The sequence below is a fragment of the Staurois parvus genome, unplaced genomic scaffold, assembly GCF_062004578.1.
Source record: "Staurois parvus isolate SC_StPar_1 unplaced genomic scaffold, SC_StPar_1.0 ptg000001l, whole genome shotgun sequence".
NCBI lineage: Eukaryota > Metazoa > Chordata > Amphibia > Anura > Ranidae > Staurois > Staurois parvus.
The window spans coordinates 4,351,799-4,370,423 of NW_028317797.1; the positions used below are offsets into that span (position 1 = coordinate 4,351,799).

The 18,625-nt window shown below is 42.2% G+C and overlaps 1 protein-coding gene across 1 annotated transcript in view; it reads right to left on the minus strand.

Moving 5' to 3' along the window:
• C1D (C1D nuclear receptor corepressor) overlaps positions 1-18,625 on the minus strand; it is a 72,958-nt gene that overhangs the window by 24,747 nt on the left and 29,586 nt on the right. The window contains exons 3-4 of the mRNA XM_089678786.1: positions 12,304-12,370; positions 12,165-12,220 (exon numbers count right to left, since the gene is read on the minus strand). Of these exons, the coding sequence (XP_089534912.1) occupies positions 12,165-12,220; positions 12,304-12,370 (123 nt within the window). The remainder of the gene's footprint in view (positions 1-12,164; positions 12,221-12,303; positions 12,371-18,625) is intronic.

Genomic DNA, 18,625 nt, shown 5'->3' on the forward strand with positions numbered 1-18,625 from the left:
ATTTCAGGGAGCCTCCTGATCCCATGGAACACTCGATAGCATTGTAAAACAATATAAATACATTCAGTAAACTGCAACGACTGAAGTACACCCTGTTCCAAATTATTATGCAAATGATATTTTTCTAATTTACCTAAATAATTGATGTAAATAACAGTCAGCATAATTCTCATGTTAACTATTAAAAGTACAATTCAAATTTTATTGAACAAACCTCCTAATAACAGGATTTTTTTTAAACATAAAAAACTTACAATGCACTGTTCCAAATTATTACGCACAGTAAGTTTACAAATCACTTTATAGGTTATAAAGAACTGAAAATTGTCATTTGTTGTGTTTGCAGCATATTTACTGAAATCAAAAGCTATTTCAATCAAACTTTTAACAACATTTTAACTTTTAAACATTTGAACAGGTCACGTTACATTGTAACATAGGACCCCTTATTTGATAGCAGCTTCACAAGTTTTGCATCAATTGAACTTGTGAGTTTTTGGATAGTTTCTGCTTGAATTTGTTTGCAAGATGTCAGAATAGCCTCCCAGAGCTGCTGTTTGGATGTAAACTGCCTCCCACCCTCATAGATCTTTTGCTTGAGGATGCTCCAAAGGTTCTCAATAGGATTGAGGTCAAGGGAGGATGGAGGCCACACCATGACTTTCTCTCCTTTTATCCCCATAGCAGCCATTGATGCAGAGGTATTCTTTGCAGCATGAGAGGGTGCATTGTCATGCATGAAGATGATTTTATTACGGAAAGCATAGTTCTTCCTTCTGTACCAGGGAAGAAAGTGGTCAGTCAAACTCCACATACTTTGCAGAGGTCATCTTTACACCTTCGGGGACCCTAAAGGGGCCGCCTTGCTGACGTCGCAGCCTTGTTGGAACAGGGTGGCCGTCCACCAACCATCCACTACTCCATCCATCTGGACCATCCAGGGTTGCACGGCACTCATCAGTGAACAGGACTGTTTGAAAATGAGTCTTCATGTATTTTTCTGCCCAATGCAGCCGTTTCTGCTTGTGAGTATTGGTTAGTGGTGGCCGAATAGAAGGTTTATGCACATTTGCAAGACTCTGGAGGATTCTACACCTTGATGTCCGTGGGACTCCAGAGGCACCAGCAGCTTCAAATATCTATATAAATAAAAGTTCAGTGCTAAGTGATAAATCTGAAAATTGTCCACTGTAAGTCCAGTTCAGATAAACGTGCCAGGTGACAAATGGAAATCCACAATGGTGATCCGTGACGAAGTAGCAGAAATGCGCACTCACCAGAAGGTGGATATATATAAGCAGTATATATCAAAAGCTCATGGATCCTCGGTCAAGAAGAAACAGGTCTGGTCACTGTGGATTGGCCTTTCCTTAAGGGTGCAGAGCAAAATTCTTCCTCCTCTTAGGTGGATGCTTGAATTCCTAATAAGAACTTTTTGCTCGGCCGCCCCTCCCGTCAGGTAAAATCCCGGCTCCCCTTCCTTTTCTTCTTCTTCTTCCCCCTCTCCTCCTCCTCCACCACCGCCACCTCCCATCATTACCGGGATTCCCAGAGTGCGCGCACGTAGAGCTTCAAATATCTCTTTGCTGCTATGTAATGGTATTTTAGCAGCTGCTCTCTTGATCCAATGCATGGATCTAGCAGAAATCTTCCTCAATGTGCCTTTATCTGCACAAACTCGTCTGTGCTCTGAATCAGCCACAAATCTCTTAATAGTGCGATGATCACGCTTAAATTTTCGTGAAATATCTAATGTTTTCATACCTCGTCCAAGGCATTGAACTATTTCACTCTTTTCGGCAGCAGAGAGATCCTTTTTCTACCCCATATTGCTTGAAAATGGTGCTCTGCTTATTAATGTGGAACACCGTCCTTTAGTAGTTTTTCCTTAACCACTTGCCCTCCTGAGGGTTTAGCCCCCTTAATGACCAGGCCTCTTTTTGCTACTCAGCGCTGCACTAATTCAACTGATAATTGCGCGGTCATGCAATGCTGCACCCAAACGAAATTTATGTCCATTTTTCACAAAAATAGAGCGTTCTTTCGGTGGTATTTGATCACCTGTGCACTTTTTATTTTTCACGCTATAAACAAAAAAAGTCCAAAAATTTTGAAGAAAAATGATATTTTTTAATTTCAGCTATAAAAAATATATAGTAAACTCAAAGTTAGTTATCAATTTAGGCCAAAATGTATTCTCCTACATGTTTTTGGTAAAAAAAATCCCAATAAGTGTACATTGATTGCTTTGTGTGAAAGTTATAGCGGCTACAAATTATGGTGTAGATACTGCAATTTAGGCAATTTTTTTGCTATACAGCGCTGTGCTAGTTTAACGGACAATTGTGCAGTCATGCAATACGGTACATAAATGAAATTTATGTCCTTTTTTTTCCACACAAATAGAGCTTTCTTTTGGTGGTATTTGATCACCTGTGCGTTTTTTATTTTTTGCGCTATAAGAAAAAAAATGCTGACAATTTTGAGAAAAAAAACAATATTTTGGACTTTTTGCTATAAAACAGTAAAAAAAAAAATTTAAAAATCAAATTTCGTCATAAATTTTGTTCAAAATGCATTCTTCGACATGTCTTCGCTAAAAAAAACACCCAGTACGTGTAAATTAATTGGTTTACGTGAAAGTTATAGCGTTTACAAATGGCGGGAAAGATACTGGGATTTTAAATTTTTTTGTATACTATTAATGGCGGCGATCAGCGACTTATGGCGGGAATGCAGCGGACATTCTGACACTAGGACATTCTGACACTGGGGGGGGAACTAACTTGGGGTCACTGACATCCCCAGTGACACCAATACAGCGATCAGTGCAAAAAAAAAACAAAAAACTTACTGACACTGTACTAATGGCACTGGGGAGGAAGGGGTTAACGTTTTTATTTACTGAAAGGGTTAAGTGAGGGGAGTGTTTTACTAGGGGGGGGGGGGCGACGACACGCTGATCGGGACAGAAACTCTTCTCTCCAGCTCAGCATGTCAGGAAACTGACAGAAAGCAGAGCTACTGCAGCCCTGCTCTCTGTCAGTGATTGCCACTAATCGGCGGGACACAGCCGGTAACAACAGGCTGTGACCCGGCGACTGACATCCGCAGCCGTGATCTGCGGGACAGGTAGGGCTGAGGCGCGCGCGCCCCCTACCTGTTTTGCAAACACACGTTTTAAAACGTGGTTTTGCCCAGCCGTGCCGCCCTGCCGCCGTATTTCTACAGTGGCTGGGCGACATGTGGTTAAATTGGGCTCACCTGCCAATCTAATTATCACAGGTGTCCGAGATTGTTTTCAGTGATCAAAAGAGCCCTGAGACACAATGCCATGCATGAGTTAAACTGAAAAACAAAATATTTAATCTTTGTGACACTTAAATAGAATTTGCATAATAATTTGGAACAGGGTGTACATAGAAAGCTCACAAAATTGCTCTGGGTCGTTGGTGGCTGTGAAGTGGACCTAGAGATGTCTGAACAGTAAGAAATGGTAAGAAATATACTGATGTAGTTCATCTCATGCTCAGCTATCTGAATTCAGTCCTCACCTCTTGCTTGAGGGAAGGCCTTCAGCCTCTCAACTAGAAATGGTCAGTAGGAGGCTAAGAGAAGAAACAAGGGCCACCACTGGTTCAAACTATGCAGGTCTAAATGGTCCAAACAGGCCAACCCACCCCCCAGTAAAACTACAAAGTCATTCTCTACTACGGCCCCTGGTTTCTGCCAGCAAAGAACCTGAGAAACTTCCTTTCAATCTAGGTATAGATTAAAGATTGCACACACTGTATTTTGCAAGCAAGATGTGCTTGTCGATTCAGGAGCTCCCCTGTCCCTTATATTATTTAAAGTGATTGTAATTTTTTAATAACAAACATGTTATACTTACCTACTACCTGCGCTGTGCCTTTTGCTATGGGGGCACTCAAGAAGGCTCACTCCCGAGAACGTTCATTGTACATTCACTCACAGAGTGGCTCGCCCCCCCCCCCCCCACCCCACCCCCCCCCCTCCTCCTCATTGGCTCACTGGCTGGGATTGCCAGCAGCAGGAGCCAATTAGTTTGAATTGCTGTGTGAGCCAATGATCAGAGAGAGACCCAGGAGTGCCACTGCTCTCATGCACATCTTGGGATCAAGATGGGGTTCAGGTAAGTATAAGGGGGGCAGTGGAGCGAAGCTGCACCCGGAAAGTTTTTGTACCTTAATGAATAGAATGCATTAAGGTGAAAAAACTTCTGCCTTTAGAACCACTTTTTAATTTTCCTCCATTATGCTAATCATCAAATTATCATGGAAGTAGACTGGTGTTTGTAGGTTGCATGAGAGGTTTCCAGGAGGGTTGCTGTTGAAAGTTAAAATGTGCTTGTTTCACAGCCGTAAGTCTGGTAGCTAGGTCTGAGACCTCCTGTCTAACTTCACAATGGCCCCGTTTATACGTCGCCTCGATGCAGGTGGTGAAAACTTTGAAGTCTGCTTTAGTTGGTACCAAGTAGTTACTCTACTTTGGTTGGCAATACCAGATGAGGTTTCTGATATTATTACGGCTGGAGCCAGGCATCTGGGACCATAGAAAGATGTGGGAGACTCCTAAAGTAGGGGTCCAGGTGCAGGGACCCAGAAAATCCTCCTCAGCAACCCATGTACCATGTCAGCTGAAATGTTGTACCAGAGGGACCCCCCCCCCCCCATTGGGGTTTTGCTTGCTGAGGCGTGCCCTTGTGTCTTGAGGGGAGGGAGATGGTCCCTGTTCTGACAGCCCAGGATGAAAGTAAGAAGGAGGCTGGGTTTCTATCTACGAAGTCTCTGTATGCTACTTCAAACACCTGGTTCCAGAAGGGATAGAACTGTTGAGCCCTGTGGAGAACTGTGCACAGGGTGAGAGAAGCACTATCTGTGTTTTGCCCAATATGGAGGAGGACAGGAGAGGGAATACCTCTGATAAAGAAGGCATGCAGCCAAGAATCATGGGATGCAGTCCAGTCCCATCTTGTGGGGCAGGCTGGGAGTCCCTGCAAGAGGCCACATCAGTAGCAGTATATTCTGAGATCTGCCTCTCTGTAGAGAGAGGTGATCCCGATCCTGGCCTGAAGAAGGGAGTGAAAACTCACCGTTCAGAAGCCAGGTATTCAAAGATGCCAATGAGGAAGACAAGTCTTGTACTTGTGAGGAATCATTTGGTGTAGCCACATCAAAAATATGCTGGAAAGCAACTTTAAAGTGTTAGTAAACCCAGGACCCTGCCTTCACTATATCTGGTCTCCCACAGTACACAGAACATGGAAATGCATTTATTTTAGTAAATATAAACTGCTAAATACCTTTTCTCATCTGCAGTTGGAGCAGTCTTTTGACTTCTATCAATGTCCAGCCAAGCACTGGTTAAAGTTTGTAGGAGGAGTTTTCATTCTGCTCTAGGAAGAAGCAGATCCCCTGACCTCTGTCTGGACAGCACTAATTGGCCCTGTGCTGATCACATGCATCCTCCCAAGCAAAAAAAAACTCTAGCAATAGTCAGCAAAGTGACTCCGCACAATATGCATCAGGAGATAAGAGGGGGACACTGGAAGAAGGGGAGCAAACTCAAAACACTCCCCACGTTTCCAATATCAGGCTATGCTACTTTATTAAATTTTAAAGATCTTCGAGAAGTGATTTTCATTTAGGATAATGTTCTTTTTTTTTTAAATGACTTATCAATGAACACTTAACGTGACCCTGTGGCCAATTTTAAGAAAATAGTTAACATATAACATAAAAACCTGCATCCTACAGTAGAGTAGTATTAGTTAGCAAGATCTTAAAAAAGGGAGTTATTACATTTACAGGTAAGGCAGAAAGTCCATTTAAATGTAATTTTAACTAGCATTTATTTTGTATTTTTGTCTATGAATTGGCCATTTCCTGCTTACAGTCATTCAAATGTTGGACGCTCCTTACGTTTCTCTCTTTGCAAAGAAGCAAACATCTTAATTAGTCACTCTGCAAAGACTGCCAAAAACATGCAGGCAGTATATACTTCCGTCATTATTTAACAAATCTAAAAATTTATTACAAAGTTATTCTATGCCACATAATTTGCAAAGCAAATTAAGACAAAGCCTAGAATTCTTTGCAGTGTCATGAAGGTACCTTGTAACAATTGTTAAAGAAGAAAAATTACTTTTTGTTTGTGTCCTGATGGAACAAAGTAGATTTCCTACTTTGTCCCGTCTTCCTTGATGCCTTGCAATAGTAGTTTTGATATTGGAAAGGGTGCACCCCTTAGTGCCCGGTCGGGCAACGCTGCACCTAGCAAAGAGATAGCTGTTAGGATAGCAAACACCTGTCTCCAGTTCCCGAACTTGCCCAAGGCAAGCCCCAGCAAGTGGAATGCAGAGGGAGATAAGCCATGCCAGATTTCTGTCCCCCTGCATGTATCTTGCCAGTGCTTGCAGTCAGGGCTGCCATCAGAAATTTTGGGGCCAGGGTACCCCCCCCCCACGGGCCCGACCATGAATATTCCCCAGGGCCCGGCCCACTGGCCACACCACCGAATCAGCCCACTGCCCATCCAACCTTCATTGCACCCATTTTTATTTTAACACTCTTACAGCTTAATATCTGAAAATGAAAAGTCACCAGTGCTTTCAAGATTTAACAGTAAGGAGTTTTATTTTGGCCAAAAAATATGAAGCCTGCAACCACGACAAAGTATGCTCTTTTGAGCAGGACCATACACCAACACTAACTGCACTACCTTTTCAACGCCCCCCAATCTATCCTCCCCTAGCAGATCTAAGAAAACAAAAAAACAAATATATTCAGCAAAGAGACATCCCAATCCAGCAAAGAAACATCCCCATATATTCAGCAAATAGACATCCCAATCCAGCAAAAAGACATCCCCCATATATTCAGTAAAGAGACAGCCCCATATATTCAGCAAAGAGGCATCCCAATCCAGCAAAAAGACATCCCCCATATATTCAGTAAAGAGACAGCCCAATATATTCAGCAAAGAGACATCCCAATCCAGAAAGGAGACGGACCAATTCAGCGAATTTGTACGCATTTAGCCCCCCTCACTCTTGTACGCACTCAGCCCCCCACTACAAACACACACACACCTGTACACACACAGCCCCCCCTCCCACCTCTACACACTCAGTGCCCACACATACACACACAGCTCTGGCTCCCCTGTACACAAACAGCTCCCTCCCCTCACTTGTACACACAGCCCCTACTTGTAAAGGAGGTCTTCCTAGTCTCTGCTAGTTTACACAAATCTGACATATCGCTGAGACACAGAGGGGCTGGAGCCGATCAGATTAAATACAGTACAAGCAGCAGACACACGAGGAGTGCACCATGCACAAAGCAGCCACAGGTGGCAGTAAAGATGTGAGCAAAAAATGACAGAGCAGCAGCAGCTGGTGACTCTTCTGTTGTGAATACATAGAGAAAGTCAGGGCAGCGACGAACCTCCCGTCTCTGCTTGGTGGCCAGGACCCTAGGGACATCCAGGCCCACCAAGGTGTGTATTAGCTGTCCCCCCCAATAGCCCTGCTTGCAATAAGTGAAAGTAAAGATAACAGCCAAACAGCATTTTGCTGACAGTAATAGCTACACCCCTTAGTACAATTCTGCTCACATAGGCTTGTATTGAAGGGGGGAGAGTGTCCAAACAAGACTGGGAAAATGGGAGTCGTTAGTACAAAGTATAACTGCATATCTATTTCTCTGAATTTAAAGCACAACTTCATCCTAAAAGGGAGGTTCCGCTTCAACACCTCTTTCCCCCCTGCTCTCCCAATTTCGGAGGTTTGTTATTTTGGGATAGGGAAGCAGGTGCCTAGGTTTAAGAGGTACCCACTCCCACTTTTGCTCCAACCCCATAAACGATCCGAGCAGAAGCCCCCCCCCAACTTCTGGGACATGTCCCAGGAGACAGCAGGTCTATTCAAGAAATGCAGCATGATTCACATATGCTCAATGGGAAGCCAGCTGTGAAGCCGCAAGAAGTCACAGCTGCCTTACCCTATTAAACATGCTGAGGACCCAAAGACCTGCGAAGAACTGGCCCAGGTAAGTATGGCACTGGATCCTCGGACAGGTAAGTGTCTTTTTTTTTTGTTTCTTTAAGTCAGCAGCTACAGTATTTGCTGACTTTTCATTTTTATGTGAAGACTGAAGATCCTCTAACTTTTGCCACTGAAGTAGGCCATATTCAAATATTTTATTTTCATGCACAATGTAAATAGCGCCACCAGTTTGTGAAGCACTTTACCAAATAAAGTCAGTACAGCTTACAATCCAAATCAAGAAAAGAATGTTAGGAGGGCCCTGCTCATGAGAGCTTAAGATGGCCATACACTAGTAGAATTTTGTTGAAAAATTTTTTTTCTCTCAGATATTCTCTTATTTAAATTTTTTAAAAAGTGACAAAAAAAAGAAGGTTCACAATTGCACCTTGATACACAATATCTCAAAAATCTAAAGATACAATTATTCCATATTATACAAGAACGTTTTTACTTATCACCAGATAATACCTACACCTTAGGAAATAGAAAAAAAAAATATACTGTATATAACTGGTGAGTCTCTTCGATTCTGGGGTTTTAAAGAAATAAATATCAATTACCATTATAAAAAGTATACTTTATACAGTGATAAATATTAGTTGCTTGAGGGGATTAATTGCAAAGCTGTACTATTTTTTTTTTTTAACCTCATCAATGCCCACTCGCCCCCCCCCCCCCCCCCCCCACCAAAGGAACCAGGGAAAAAAAATTTTTTATAGGATGTCATATTTCACCGCGTTGTTGCCTACACAAACGTATTTCAGAGACCAGTAAGTATCTGGTATCTCGTTGATAAAGTGAAATTAATCCATTGTGACCATGTTTATGGAAATGAGCTTATGTCTATTGAGTAATGCCGTAAGTTCCGCGATTCGCATTATTTTACTGCTTTGATCCACTTACCTACAGTAGGAGGGGATGAAGATTTCCAATGTGCTGGCACAAAAGCCCTAGCCATGTTAAGACGTGTCGCCACAAAATATATTTACTTTTAGAGAAAAGGACTAAGGTGTAATAAACAAGCTGCTGGGTTCTGGTCAAGGGAAAGTCCAGCAAGGTCCCTGATCAAAATACAGACATTTTGCCAATAAGGACATGTTCGAGAGCATGCAACAATATAAGACGAAATATAAGATTCCGGGGGTACAATCAATTCGGCATAGAGAGCTAGACCTAGCCCTAGAGAGACCCCATCTAATGATTTGATAATTGCTCAAAAAGCAGTAGGCATATCAAACGGCATTGAGCCAAATGATAACAACAAAAGGTAATGTTGTAGTTAGGTCGTCAGCCATACCAGAAGGGATGGTCAAAGCATTGATTGAATATTGGTTATAGATTTCCAGCCTCTCAGATCCTTAAAATCTTGTAGTCTAAACTTGTTCATTTTGATAAACTGACAAAATTTAGGGTCAGAAATCCCTGGTGAAAAATCTGGGTTTCCAATCACTGGCATAAAGATTGATGATGATGAAGAGTTTATCACCCTTGGTTTAATCCCATTTTACATGTAGTACTCAGAATAGGATGGGTCTTCACCTGGATAAGACATTTTTTATTTTATTTTTTTACAAATGATTTTTTATTAAAGGATAGACAACAATAACAAATTAACCTCTTGAGAATCAAAGTGCCTCAAGAAAAAGGTACATAGGTAAGTAACAGTAGAGTAAGATACAGGCATAAGAAGAGATGCAAACACGTACATGAACAAGGCAGTCAGTAAGAAATACAGAACAACCAAGCTGTTTACAAAAGTTCAAAGCATGTCAAATTATAATAGACCATCAATCAGATAATAATTGCCGATGTGGTTTCCAACCATCCTATTTTCTGTTGAACAAGTGGATCCTATCAAGCAGTGAATAGTGAATATGTTTAATGAGCATAACCATGTCAACTCTCTGCAGAACAGAGGCTACAGGAACCGTCGGTAACTTCCAATAAAGGGCAATGGCCCATAAAGATGAGACACAAATCGTGTGGATTAGCCTCATCTCGACGACAGAAACACCCGAAAAGGGAGCATACAATAAGCAAATTTGCAAAGACATAATTATCGGAGTGTCCGCCAAGGCAGAGGACACCACTGAGATTCTATTCCATATCAAGGAGAGACTAGGACAAGCCCAGAACACATGTACAAGGGTACCAGCGAGGCTGCATCCCCTAAAACAGAGGTGCGACGTCCCTGGAAACATGACATGTAGTCTAGAGGGGGTATAATAACCACAAGTTAAATCTTTAAGGGCCGTCTCACAGACCGAGAGAGATCTAGAGCCTCTCCGTATATTATCCATCATGGAATCCCAGTCCTCATCGGAGAAAGTAATACCGCAATCTACCTCCCATTTCTGTCTATACAAGGGGGGAGTAGGGAAGGTGGCATACAAAAATGAGCAATATAAATCTGAGATGAGACCCCTACATCTGGAAGAGTCACGGCTGATATGTTCAAAAAAAGTGATCAGGGACGAAGGCGTCAAACCGAAGTGAGAATTAAAAAAGTGTCTTATCTGTCAATATTGGTAGTGTTCGCAAAGCGGGATATCAAAAAGACTACGTAACGTATCGAAGGAGATATAAGTTCCACCTCTCTGAAAATCAGATAACCTAATTAAGGCTCAATCGTACCACCAGCGAAAGGTTTGCAGAAACAAAAACCTTGTGATGAAATTCGGGTCACCGAAAAACGACGAACCGGGTGAAGCAGGGGAGAGAAGGCACAATTTAGTTTTATAGCAGGACCAGTGATTCAATGAGTGACCAACAATCGAATTACAAGTCAACAACGAGCGTGGGGGAATGTTTTTCCACAATAGACCTGGTAAATAAAACAGGTGTATTGATTGAGATTCAATCTGACCCAAGGCACCTGGGAATTAACAGACGACCATTGAGCAAGTTGAGAAAATCGGGCTGCTAAGAAATACAGCCAAAAATTAGGGAGGCCTAGGCCCCCTGCTCGTTGTGACATATAGAGCACAGACGATGTAAAACGTGGATGCCGATTTAGCCAAATGAAGTTGTTTATAACACTGGTGTCAACGCCTATGATAGCGAGCTCTAGAGATCCACAGCTTGGGGTTTCCCAGGGCGTGGAATCTAAGCCCCAGTCTGCTTGTTCACCAGGGCCCCTAATGGTGGCGATGGACTTGCAGCAGGCTGGGACCAGGGCGCGGCCCCCAGGTACACCCAGCTGAGGTGGGGGAGACTGCTAGCGGGATCAGGGTGCAAGGGAGAAGATACAGGGAATCCAATGGGCAAGCCGAAGTCAGGACAGGCGGAAAACTAGCAAGGTCAGGAACGAAGCCGGGGTCGGTACACAGATAGACAATACAGGATTCACAGCAGGAACGCACGGAAGCACAACACGAAGTTGCTCAGGCAAAGTGGGACAGACTGAGCATGTCTTAAATAGACAAGCCATCTGGGAGGAGGCCCAGGAAGTGATGAAAGGGAAGGACATAAAAACCAGGGAATTGCAGACGATGCCCACAGGTGAGCACAGACAAACACACATGTGAAGGAATCAAGAGCAGCAAGGAGGGAAGAATAAACTCACAAGAGGCTGCAAGCTAACTTGTGACAGTTGGAAACGGTCCAAGAATGTCTTAGAGATCGATATGGGAAGTGCTTGAAATAAATAAAGAAGTTTGGGTAAAATATTCATTTTTACGGCCATGGCCCTACCCAAAAATGAGATGGAATAAATCAATGTTCATTTTTAACTAATTTTCAACAAAATTTGTTTCAAACAAACAAACTTAGTTTTCATTCGGGAAAGTCCATTCATTACAAAATCAAATGTAAAAAGCAAACAAAATTTTTTTTAACTGCTTTTGAACAACATTCATTAAGTGATCAAATGCACTGAGAATTTTCATACAAGGAGAGGCAAGTGATAAGAGGTACAACAAGTAGTAGCTGTGAGGGCGAGTTGATTGAGAGAGTAAAAGTATAGTTTCTAGGTGGAGGCAGGATAGGCTTCTCTGAAGAGAAGAGTTGTCAGGTATTGCCTAAAGGGATATTCAATATCACATTGCATGTAATACATTTTGAAAGCATTTCAAGTAAAATCAGTTTTCCTTACCAGCTCATCTTTCACAGGATGCTCCTTAGGATTAACTCCCTGAGTGACCAGGTACACTAGAATTGAACAAACAAGAAAAGGTTTACTTGTGATTGCTATAAAATTTTGCCTTTAGAATCCACATTTTGGCCCTACTTACCCCAGAACAGGGAGTTCAAGGTGTATGCAGATGCCAAATCTAATTTTGCTTGTTCTTCTGGATCTAGCTGTAAAAAAAAAAAAAGATAAATAAACACAAACAGTTATGTTAGTGAAATTGATATTCATGAAAACCTCACAGTAACAGCGCTATTAAAAGGTGCTTAGGTGGCTTTGCTCTGCAGCTCATGAAACCAGTTATTGGAATAACACAAGCATTTATTTATAAATGTTGTGACTGCTTGCACCTAAATCGGATGGTTTGCTAAGGCCTTAGGCTGTTACTATAACATCCCGCAGGCCAGATGTGGTTGAATGCTGTATGTCAACACTGGAAAGACAGGAAATGAGCTGAGCACAAACCCGAGAGCTGGAACACACAGTCCACTTGAAGACGTGTGTGAGCCAGAGAGACTTTACTGGCCCTGTGAGTGAATAAAGTCTGTGGGCTGCTGAAGAGAGCTTGCCTGGCACAGGGTGGAGTATGTATGCACAACCAAGTATGTGAGACATTTGTGTAAAAATAGATGAAAGCCAGAGCATTACGGCACACCGATCGCCTACACCGCTGAGGTAGCCATATGGGCTGCGCCAATATTCATGCCTCAGCAATGTCACTAGCTTCCAGTAAAATGCTGTTTAATTTACCTTCTGGCTACAGAACTCCTGCCCACACTGCGTGGAGGCCAGTAAGACCTTAAAAGACGTGCACGGCTTTATGTAAAAGAAAGTTGGGGCCTAAATGAGGTCTCACAACTTTGTGTCTCTTTATAATCCTTTTTTCTTTCAAGTTATGATTTGTGACTGATTTTTTTACTTGCAAGTACTTTAGCATACCTTTTACAATCAGTGAAAATGCGACTTCCTACATTCCCCTCCAGTGAGGAAGAGGCAAGTCCTTGAAACGCGTCAGCCTATTGGATGTCTACACTCCCTATTGCGGACTGTTACTCAGCGCGGTGTTGACCCAGCTGTTCTTTGTGATGTGCCTTGACTACATTGTCGTTTGTGAGTACAACACCTACTTGATTTTTTATTAAACATTTTTTATGGTAATGCGCTAGGCCTGTGCGTCCTCTGTTTTTTCTTTACTCATTCAGTATATTTGGATTCCCCCGGTCTATTTGAGGGCAGCAAGGTGTGCATGTTCCAGGACATTCTTAATGTGGTTGTATCCTGCATCGAGTCCATCCCCAAGCGCAGGAGCATTTGTGTTTGCTGGTTCTTTATTCCCCTCCAGTGCTCTGTGTTGGCAGAGCTGAGTAACAGCCATACCTCTCAGTAGAAGTTTCCTTACACAGACATGCATTGCAGTAAAGAGGAAAGCGATGGGATTGGGGGGAGTGTGCCCAACTCAGATGTCTATCAGGACAACACAGTTCTACTTGGACACCCTACACAGTATGGAAAAATAGAGGTTAAGGCTGCCATACATGGCTCTCCCCCAGTCAGCACCACCCAGCTCAACAAAAGGCGATTGTTAATCTCCAAATCCATCCACGTTTTATCCTGTGTTGAGCCCTGATGAAGAGGGAGTGATGCTGCCCGAAATGCGTTGGAGACATTTGTATTACTTCTTTTATCAACAATTATTACAAATTATAATTTTTTTCTGATTTTGGTCTGGTGCTTCTTTCTGTATTTTTATGGTTTAGAATACAAAATACGAAAGCTGGCAGGGAAGGTCCATCTATGCTGTTTTGTGTGCATAAGGGAATCCGTTAGATTTCCTTTGTTCTGTCTGCAGGCTTAATGAAAAAAAAAATCATTGTATGTATGGTCAGCTGTTGATGAAAACAGAGACTGTTAGTACAATAAATCAAAGTTAAACAATACATATGGAGCTGCTAGGGAAAGTACAGAGTCACTTAGTCCACTCACACCTTCATCTGTAAACCTTCCTTCCCCTCCCATGTTCCTCATCTTCCTGCCCCTTTGGCTTTATAAGCCCATCACTTCCCTACACTGTCCATGCATTAGAAAAAGAGGGCGAAGTCCCTGGAAACACGTCATGCACGCCCCCTCTCCCAACATCAACCAGACATTTTGACAGCTATCATCTTTGTGCGCAGCTGAGGGCGCCGCCGCTACTATCCATATCTTGAGCTGGCTGGCTCCCTGTCATACCCGGTCTCTATTTGCTCAGAGATGCCTACAGCCTCCACGGGTCACAGGTGCTTGGTTTCAGATGATCCCTATCCATGCTGTTTCATGCCAACTTTAATGTAAGTGTGTTGCTTATTTTAATAAAGTGATTTTTATCTGATACTGACCTCAGCACCCTGCTGTTCGTTTTCTTCTGCAGATCTGTTTCTGGGACTTCCATTGGGCTTCAGCTGTTACAGGGATGTTCAATTCCTATCGCCCGACGCCCGGGACATGCAGTTCCAGGCGCCGGGCAGGTATTTTTTTTTTTTGCCTGTAGCCCTGCTGTGGGCAAGCAGCAGGGGTCACCTGTCAAATTACTCGCTGCAACCTCGTCTTTTATATTTTACAAAAAAATAGGATAATTTATTGCTTTTTGTGCCCTAAACTTAACAAGTGTATTTTTTACTGAAATGTTGTGTTTCCTAGACCTTTTTGATAATATTGTGTGGCATAAAAAATTGGAACTACCGCTATTTTATTCTCTAGGATCTCTTATTTCAGAAAATATACAATGTTTGGGGGGGTTTGTGTCATCTTCGGGCCTAAAATGCTTTTTTAAACGTATGCAAATAACGTTTGCACAGAGCGAAAGGGATAAAGGATAAACCGGACACTCCCCTTTCCTGACGAGCAGCCAATCGGTGCCCAATACACTGCAAGGTCTCTCCCTTTGCTGCTAGTCCCCGGGTTCGGTGCTGGAGACAGGCAGGGAGGGGAGGAGGAGATAAACAGCACAATGTTAAAAATAATAAAATGTTTAAAGTCGCTATCAAGCTCCTTTTGTTTTTAAAAGCCCAAGACATTACTTAAAGCAGATTTAAATACAGTTTTGGTTAAAATTTATGTTTTTTTATTATGACAAGTAGATTGTCATGAGGGACAAGTAGTTTGGGACACCGATTTAGTCCCCGGAAAAGTAGTTTTTTCAAAAGTTTCCATACTGCTGTGTTATACTACTTGTTTCTGAATAAGACATTTCCAGGTAGCAGCACAACTTAAAGGACTGATGTTCAGGCAGATAGGACCAGTTACTGGCTCTGGCTGTACATTGATCTGCACCCTTGAACCAACACTCCATGTACACAGGAAATACTCATTTTTATATTATGATACTGGCATTTTTAAACCACTTGCCCTCTAGAGGTTTCCCTTCCTGACTAGGCCATTTTTTTTGCATTACGGTGCTGCGTTACTTTAACTGACAATTGCGCAGTCATGCAAAGCTGCACCATATCAAAATTTCCACCCTTTTTTCCCCCACGAATAGAGCTTTCTTTTGATGGTATTTGATTGCCTGTGCATTTTGGGTTTTTTTGCCCTATAAAAATAACCGTCTGACAATTTTGAGAAAAAAAAAAAAAAAACAATATTTTGGACTTTTACTATTAAACATGTCCAGTAAACCTAAACAAAATGTATTCTGCTACATGTCTTTGCTAATAGAAAAAAAATCCCAATACGGGATCTTTTTTGTACTAGTAATGGCGGCGATCAGCGACTCCTAGTGGGACTGCGGCAGCATTCTGACACTTGGGGGAAATGACTTGGTGTCACCGACATCCCCAGTGACACCAATATAGTAATCAGTGCTAATAAAAAGCACTGACACTACTAATGGCAATGGGCAGAAAGGGGTTAACATGTGGGGTGATCAAAGGGTTAACTGTGTGCTGTTTTACTGTAAGCTGTGTGTGTGTCCTTCACCATAAGCATACTGCTTTACATGACTCTGTTATGCAAAGCAGTTTGCAGGAGCTGACAGTTGGAGAGAACTGTATTGTTTACCCTAGTTCTCTACCTCCGTCGGTAATGCGCCTCAATCACCGGATGCCAGTGAGTAATCACTGACCGGGACCCAGCGATTGACAACCGAGGCCGCGAAAAGCGGCGCGGGTAGGGTGCGCGCCTCTACCCGGAAATGCAAAATCACATATATACGCGATTTTGCGCACCCGTCGCCCTGTAGCAGTACATCTGCTATAGGGCAGCGGGAAAGCGGTTAACTTTTAAAGAACATATAGAAACAAATATGAGAAAATGTTTATATAAACTTCACCTGCATAAAAGAATTAGCTAAAAGTTATCACTGCCCTGTACTAGCTGTGCCGTCGCATTGGACAGTTTAAGTTTAGGGTGCACTCATGTGACAGATATTGGCCTCTCACATACTTGCGTGCATTTGATGAGTAAGCAGGACCCACTAAAAATATGTCACACACCCAGTGTGTCATAGACATAAATGCAGGGTTAATTTATTACTATTCCTGTAATCCTGTAATTCCATCAATCAGGAATTAAATAAAGCATTTTTTCCCCTATTTTTCAAATATGGCAAGTTTTAAATTTGCATTTTTATTTTCAAGCTTTTACTTCAATTTGTAAATGAATATTAGCAGTGCCATCTAGCATCTATATAAATAAAATAATATCAGACACAGAAGATCCAGCGGTTTGCAGATACTTGGCAAAAATATCACTGTATACTTCCAAAGTACATTACTGCCACCATCAGGCTTAAATCTGGAATGGGAATAATTATAGTTCTATAAAAACATGACACAAAAACAAGGTTGTCCTTTGCCACAAAACACCTCCATGGCTCCACTTACTATGCACAATCCTCAAATACCATTTATCTTTCACCGCCAGCTACACATAAGATTAAAGTACAGCTAAACAGTCACAATACATCTTTACCCGCCTAAGGATTTAAGATGTTGTCCAGCCCTCTTGTGCTGCAAAAGACCACGGTTTGGAGCGTGGAGGGGTGCTGACAGGGCCACTCACAGCTCAAATTGTGGATGATCTACCAAGAATTGGCTGCAATTCAAGCTTCGTATGGCCACTTTTTTAGTTCTTTATTAGTAATGAAGCCAGCAATTTGAAGTAGAACACCCACTTCATCTCTATTATAAAAGTACTGATTTAATTTGAGGAGAGAAACCTGCTGTATTCCTTACTCACATTAACGTGTGGTCTCTATTCAATGGGATGAGCTTTGCAGAGGAAAAAGTGCTGAGTACAACACAGATACTAATACATTTCCAGGATATCCCACTACTATCCACTACCACCAGAGGGAGGGAGCCCTGTATCCAGTTTGTGCACCCATCCAGCCTTAAGGGGACCTCTGGACCTGGCAGTTTCTATTGCATACTACCAAGACAGGATTACCTACCTTTAGATGGATGCTCACCTTCTCCACCTTCCTAAGTGATCTGAGTGGATACTGATTACATGCGCATGATTTTAGAGCGTCCGGTGAGTGCACATTTTTATCATTTGTTCCTGTGACAACTTTCCTTGATATACTGTGACATCAAGTGGATTATCCTTTATATCCAATTTTATGAACTGCTTATCTATGCGTTTATAATATTTATGGGAAATTTTACTATTCATTTATTTACTATTCATATTTAGCGCTGCACTTTTATTTATTACCTTCACCACATTGCATGGCCATAATGATGGTTTTTTCTAGTTATGGGACTCCAGGATTTAAAAAAAAACAAACAAAAAAAAAAAAAAAAGACCTTGCAATGGCCCTCCATCCTCTCTTCAAGAGTCTATTTCTCATGAAGTCTAGGAAGTAGAGGAAAAGGCTGTGATATTTCCGTCATCACTCTCCCAGCCACAGATCCTCTTTGTTTTCAATGTTCCAGGGCATGGGCAGGCCCTCAATGTCCTCATATACGATGCAGGACTACTGGTCCTGTGTTGTACTCAATGACAGCATTGTATGACCGCAGGCTGGAGCCTCACAGATGGAGGGAGCCTGCCAGTACAAACAATAAGGTATTACACCTTATTACTCTACACCTAGACACAGCAAGCATTTAACCCTTGCAGTATGGAGAGACCCCACCACAAGGGTATTTTTTTTACAAACAAATATATGCAGTACATGTACTTTTTCCCTTGTTGTATCCCCTTAAAAGACCCTGCAAGAACAGAAAAATATATCAGTTGATTTGCCAGAACTGCACTCCTAATTTTCTGTTGTGGTCTGACAGCACAGTGCCTTTTGTGGACTGAACTCAAAAGAAATTACATCAGCTCTGCCTTTTCTTTTTTTGCTAAACTACTGAATTCCCCCCACTTACCTCGTCTCCACAACATAAGGGAAATGGTTTTGTATTCCAAGATAAGAATTAGGAGAGTTGATTGGACTC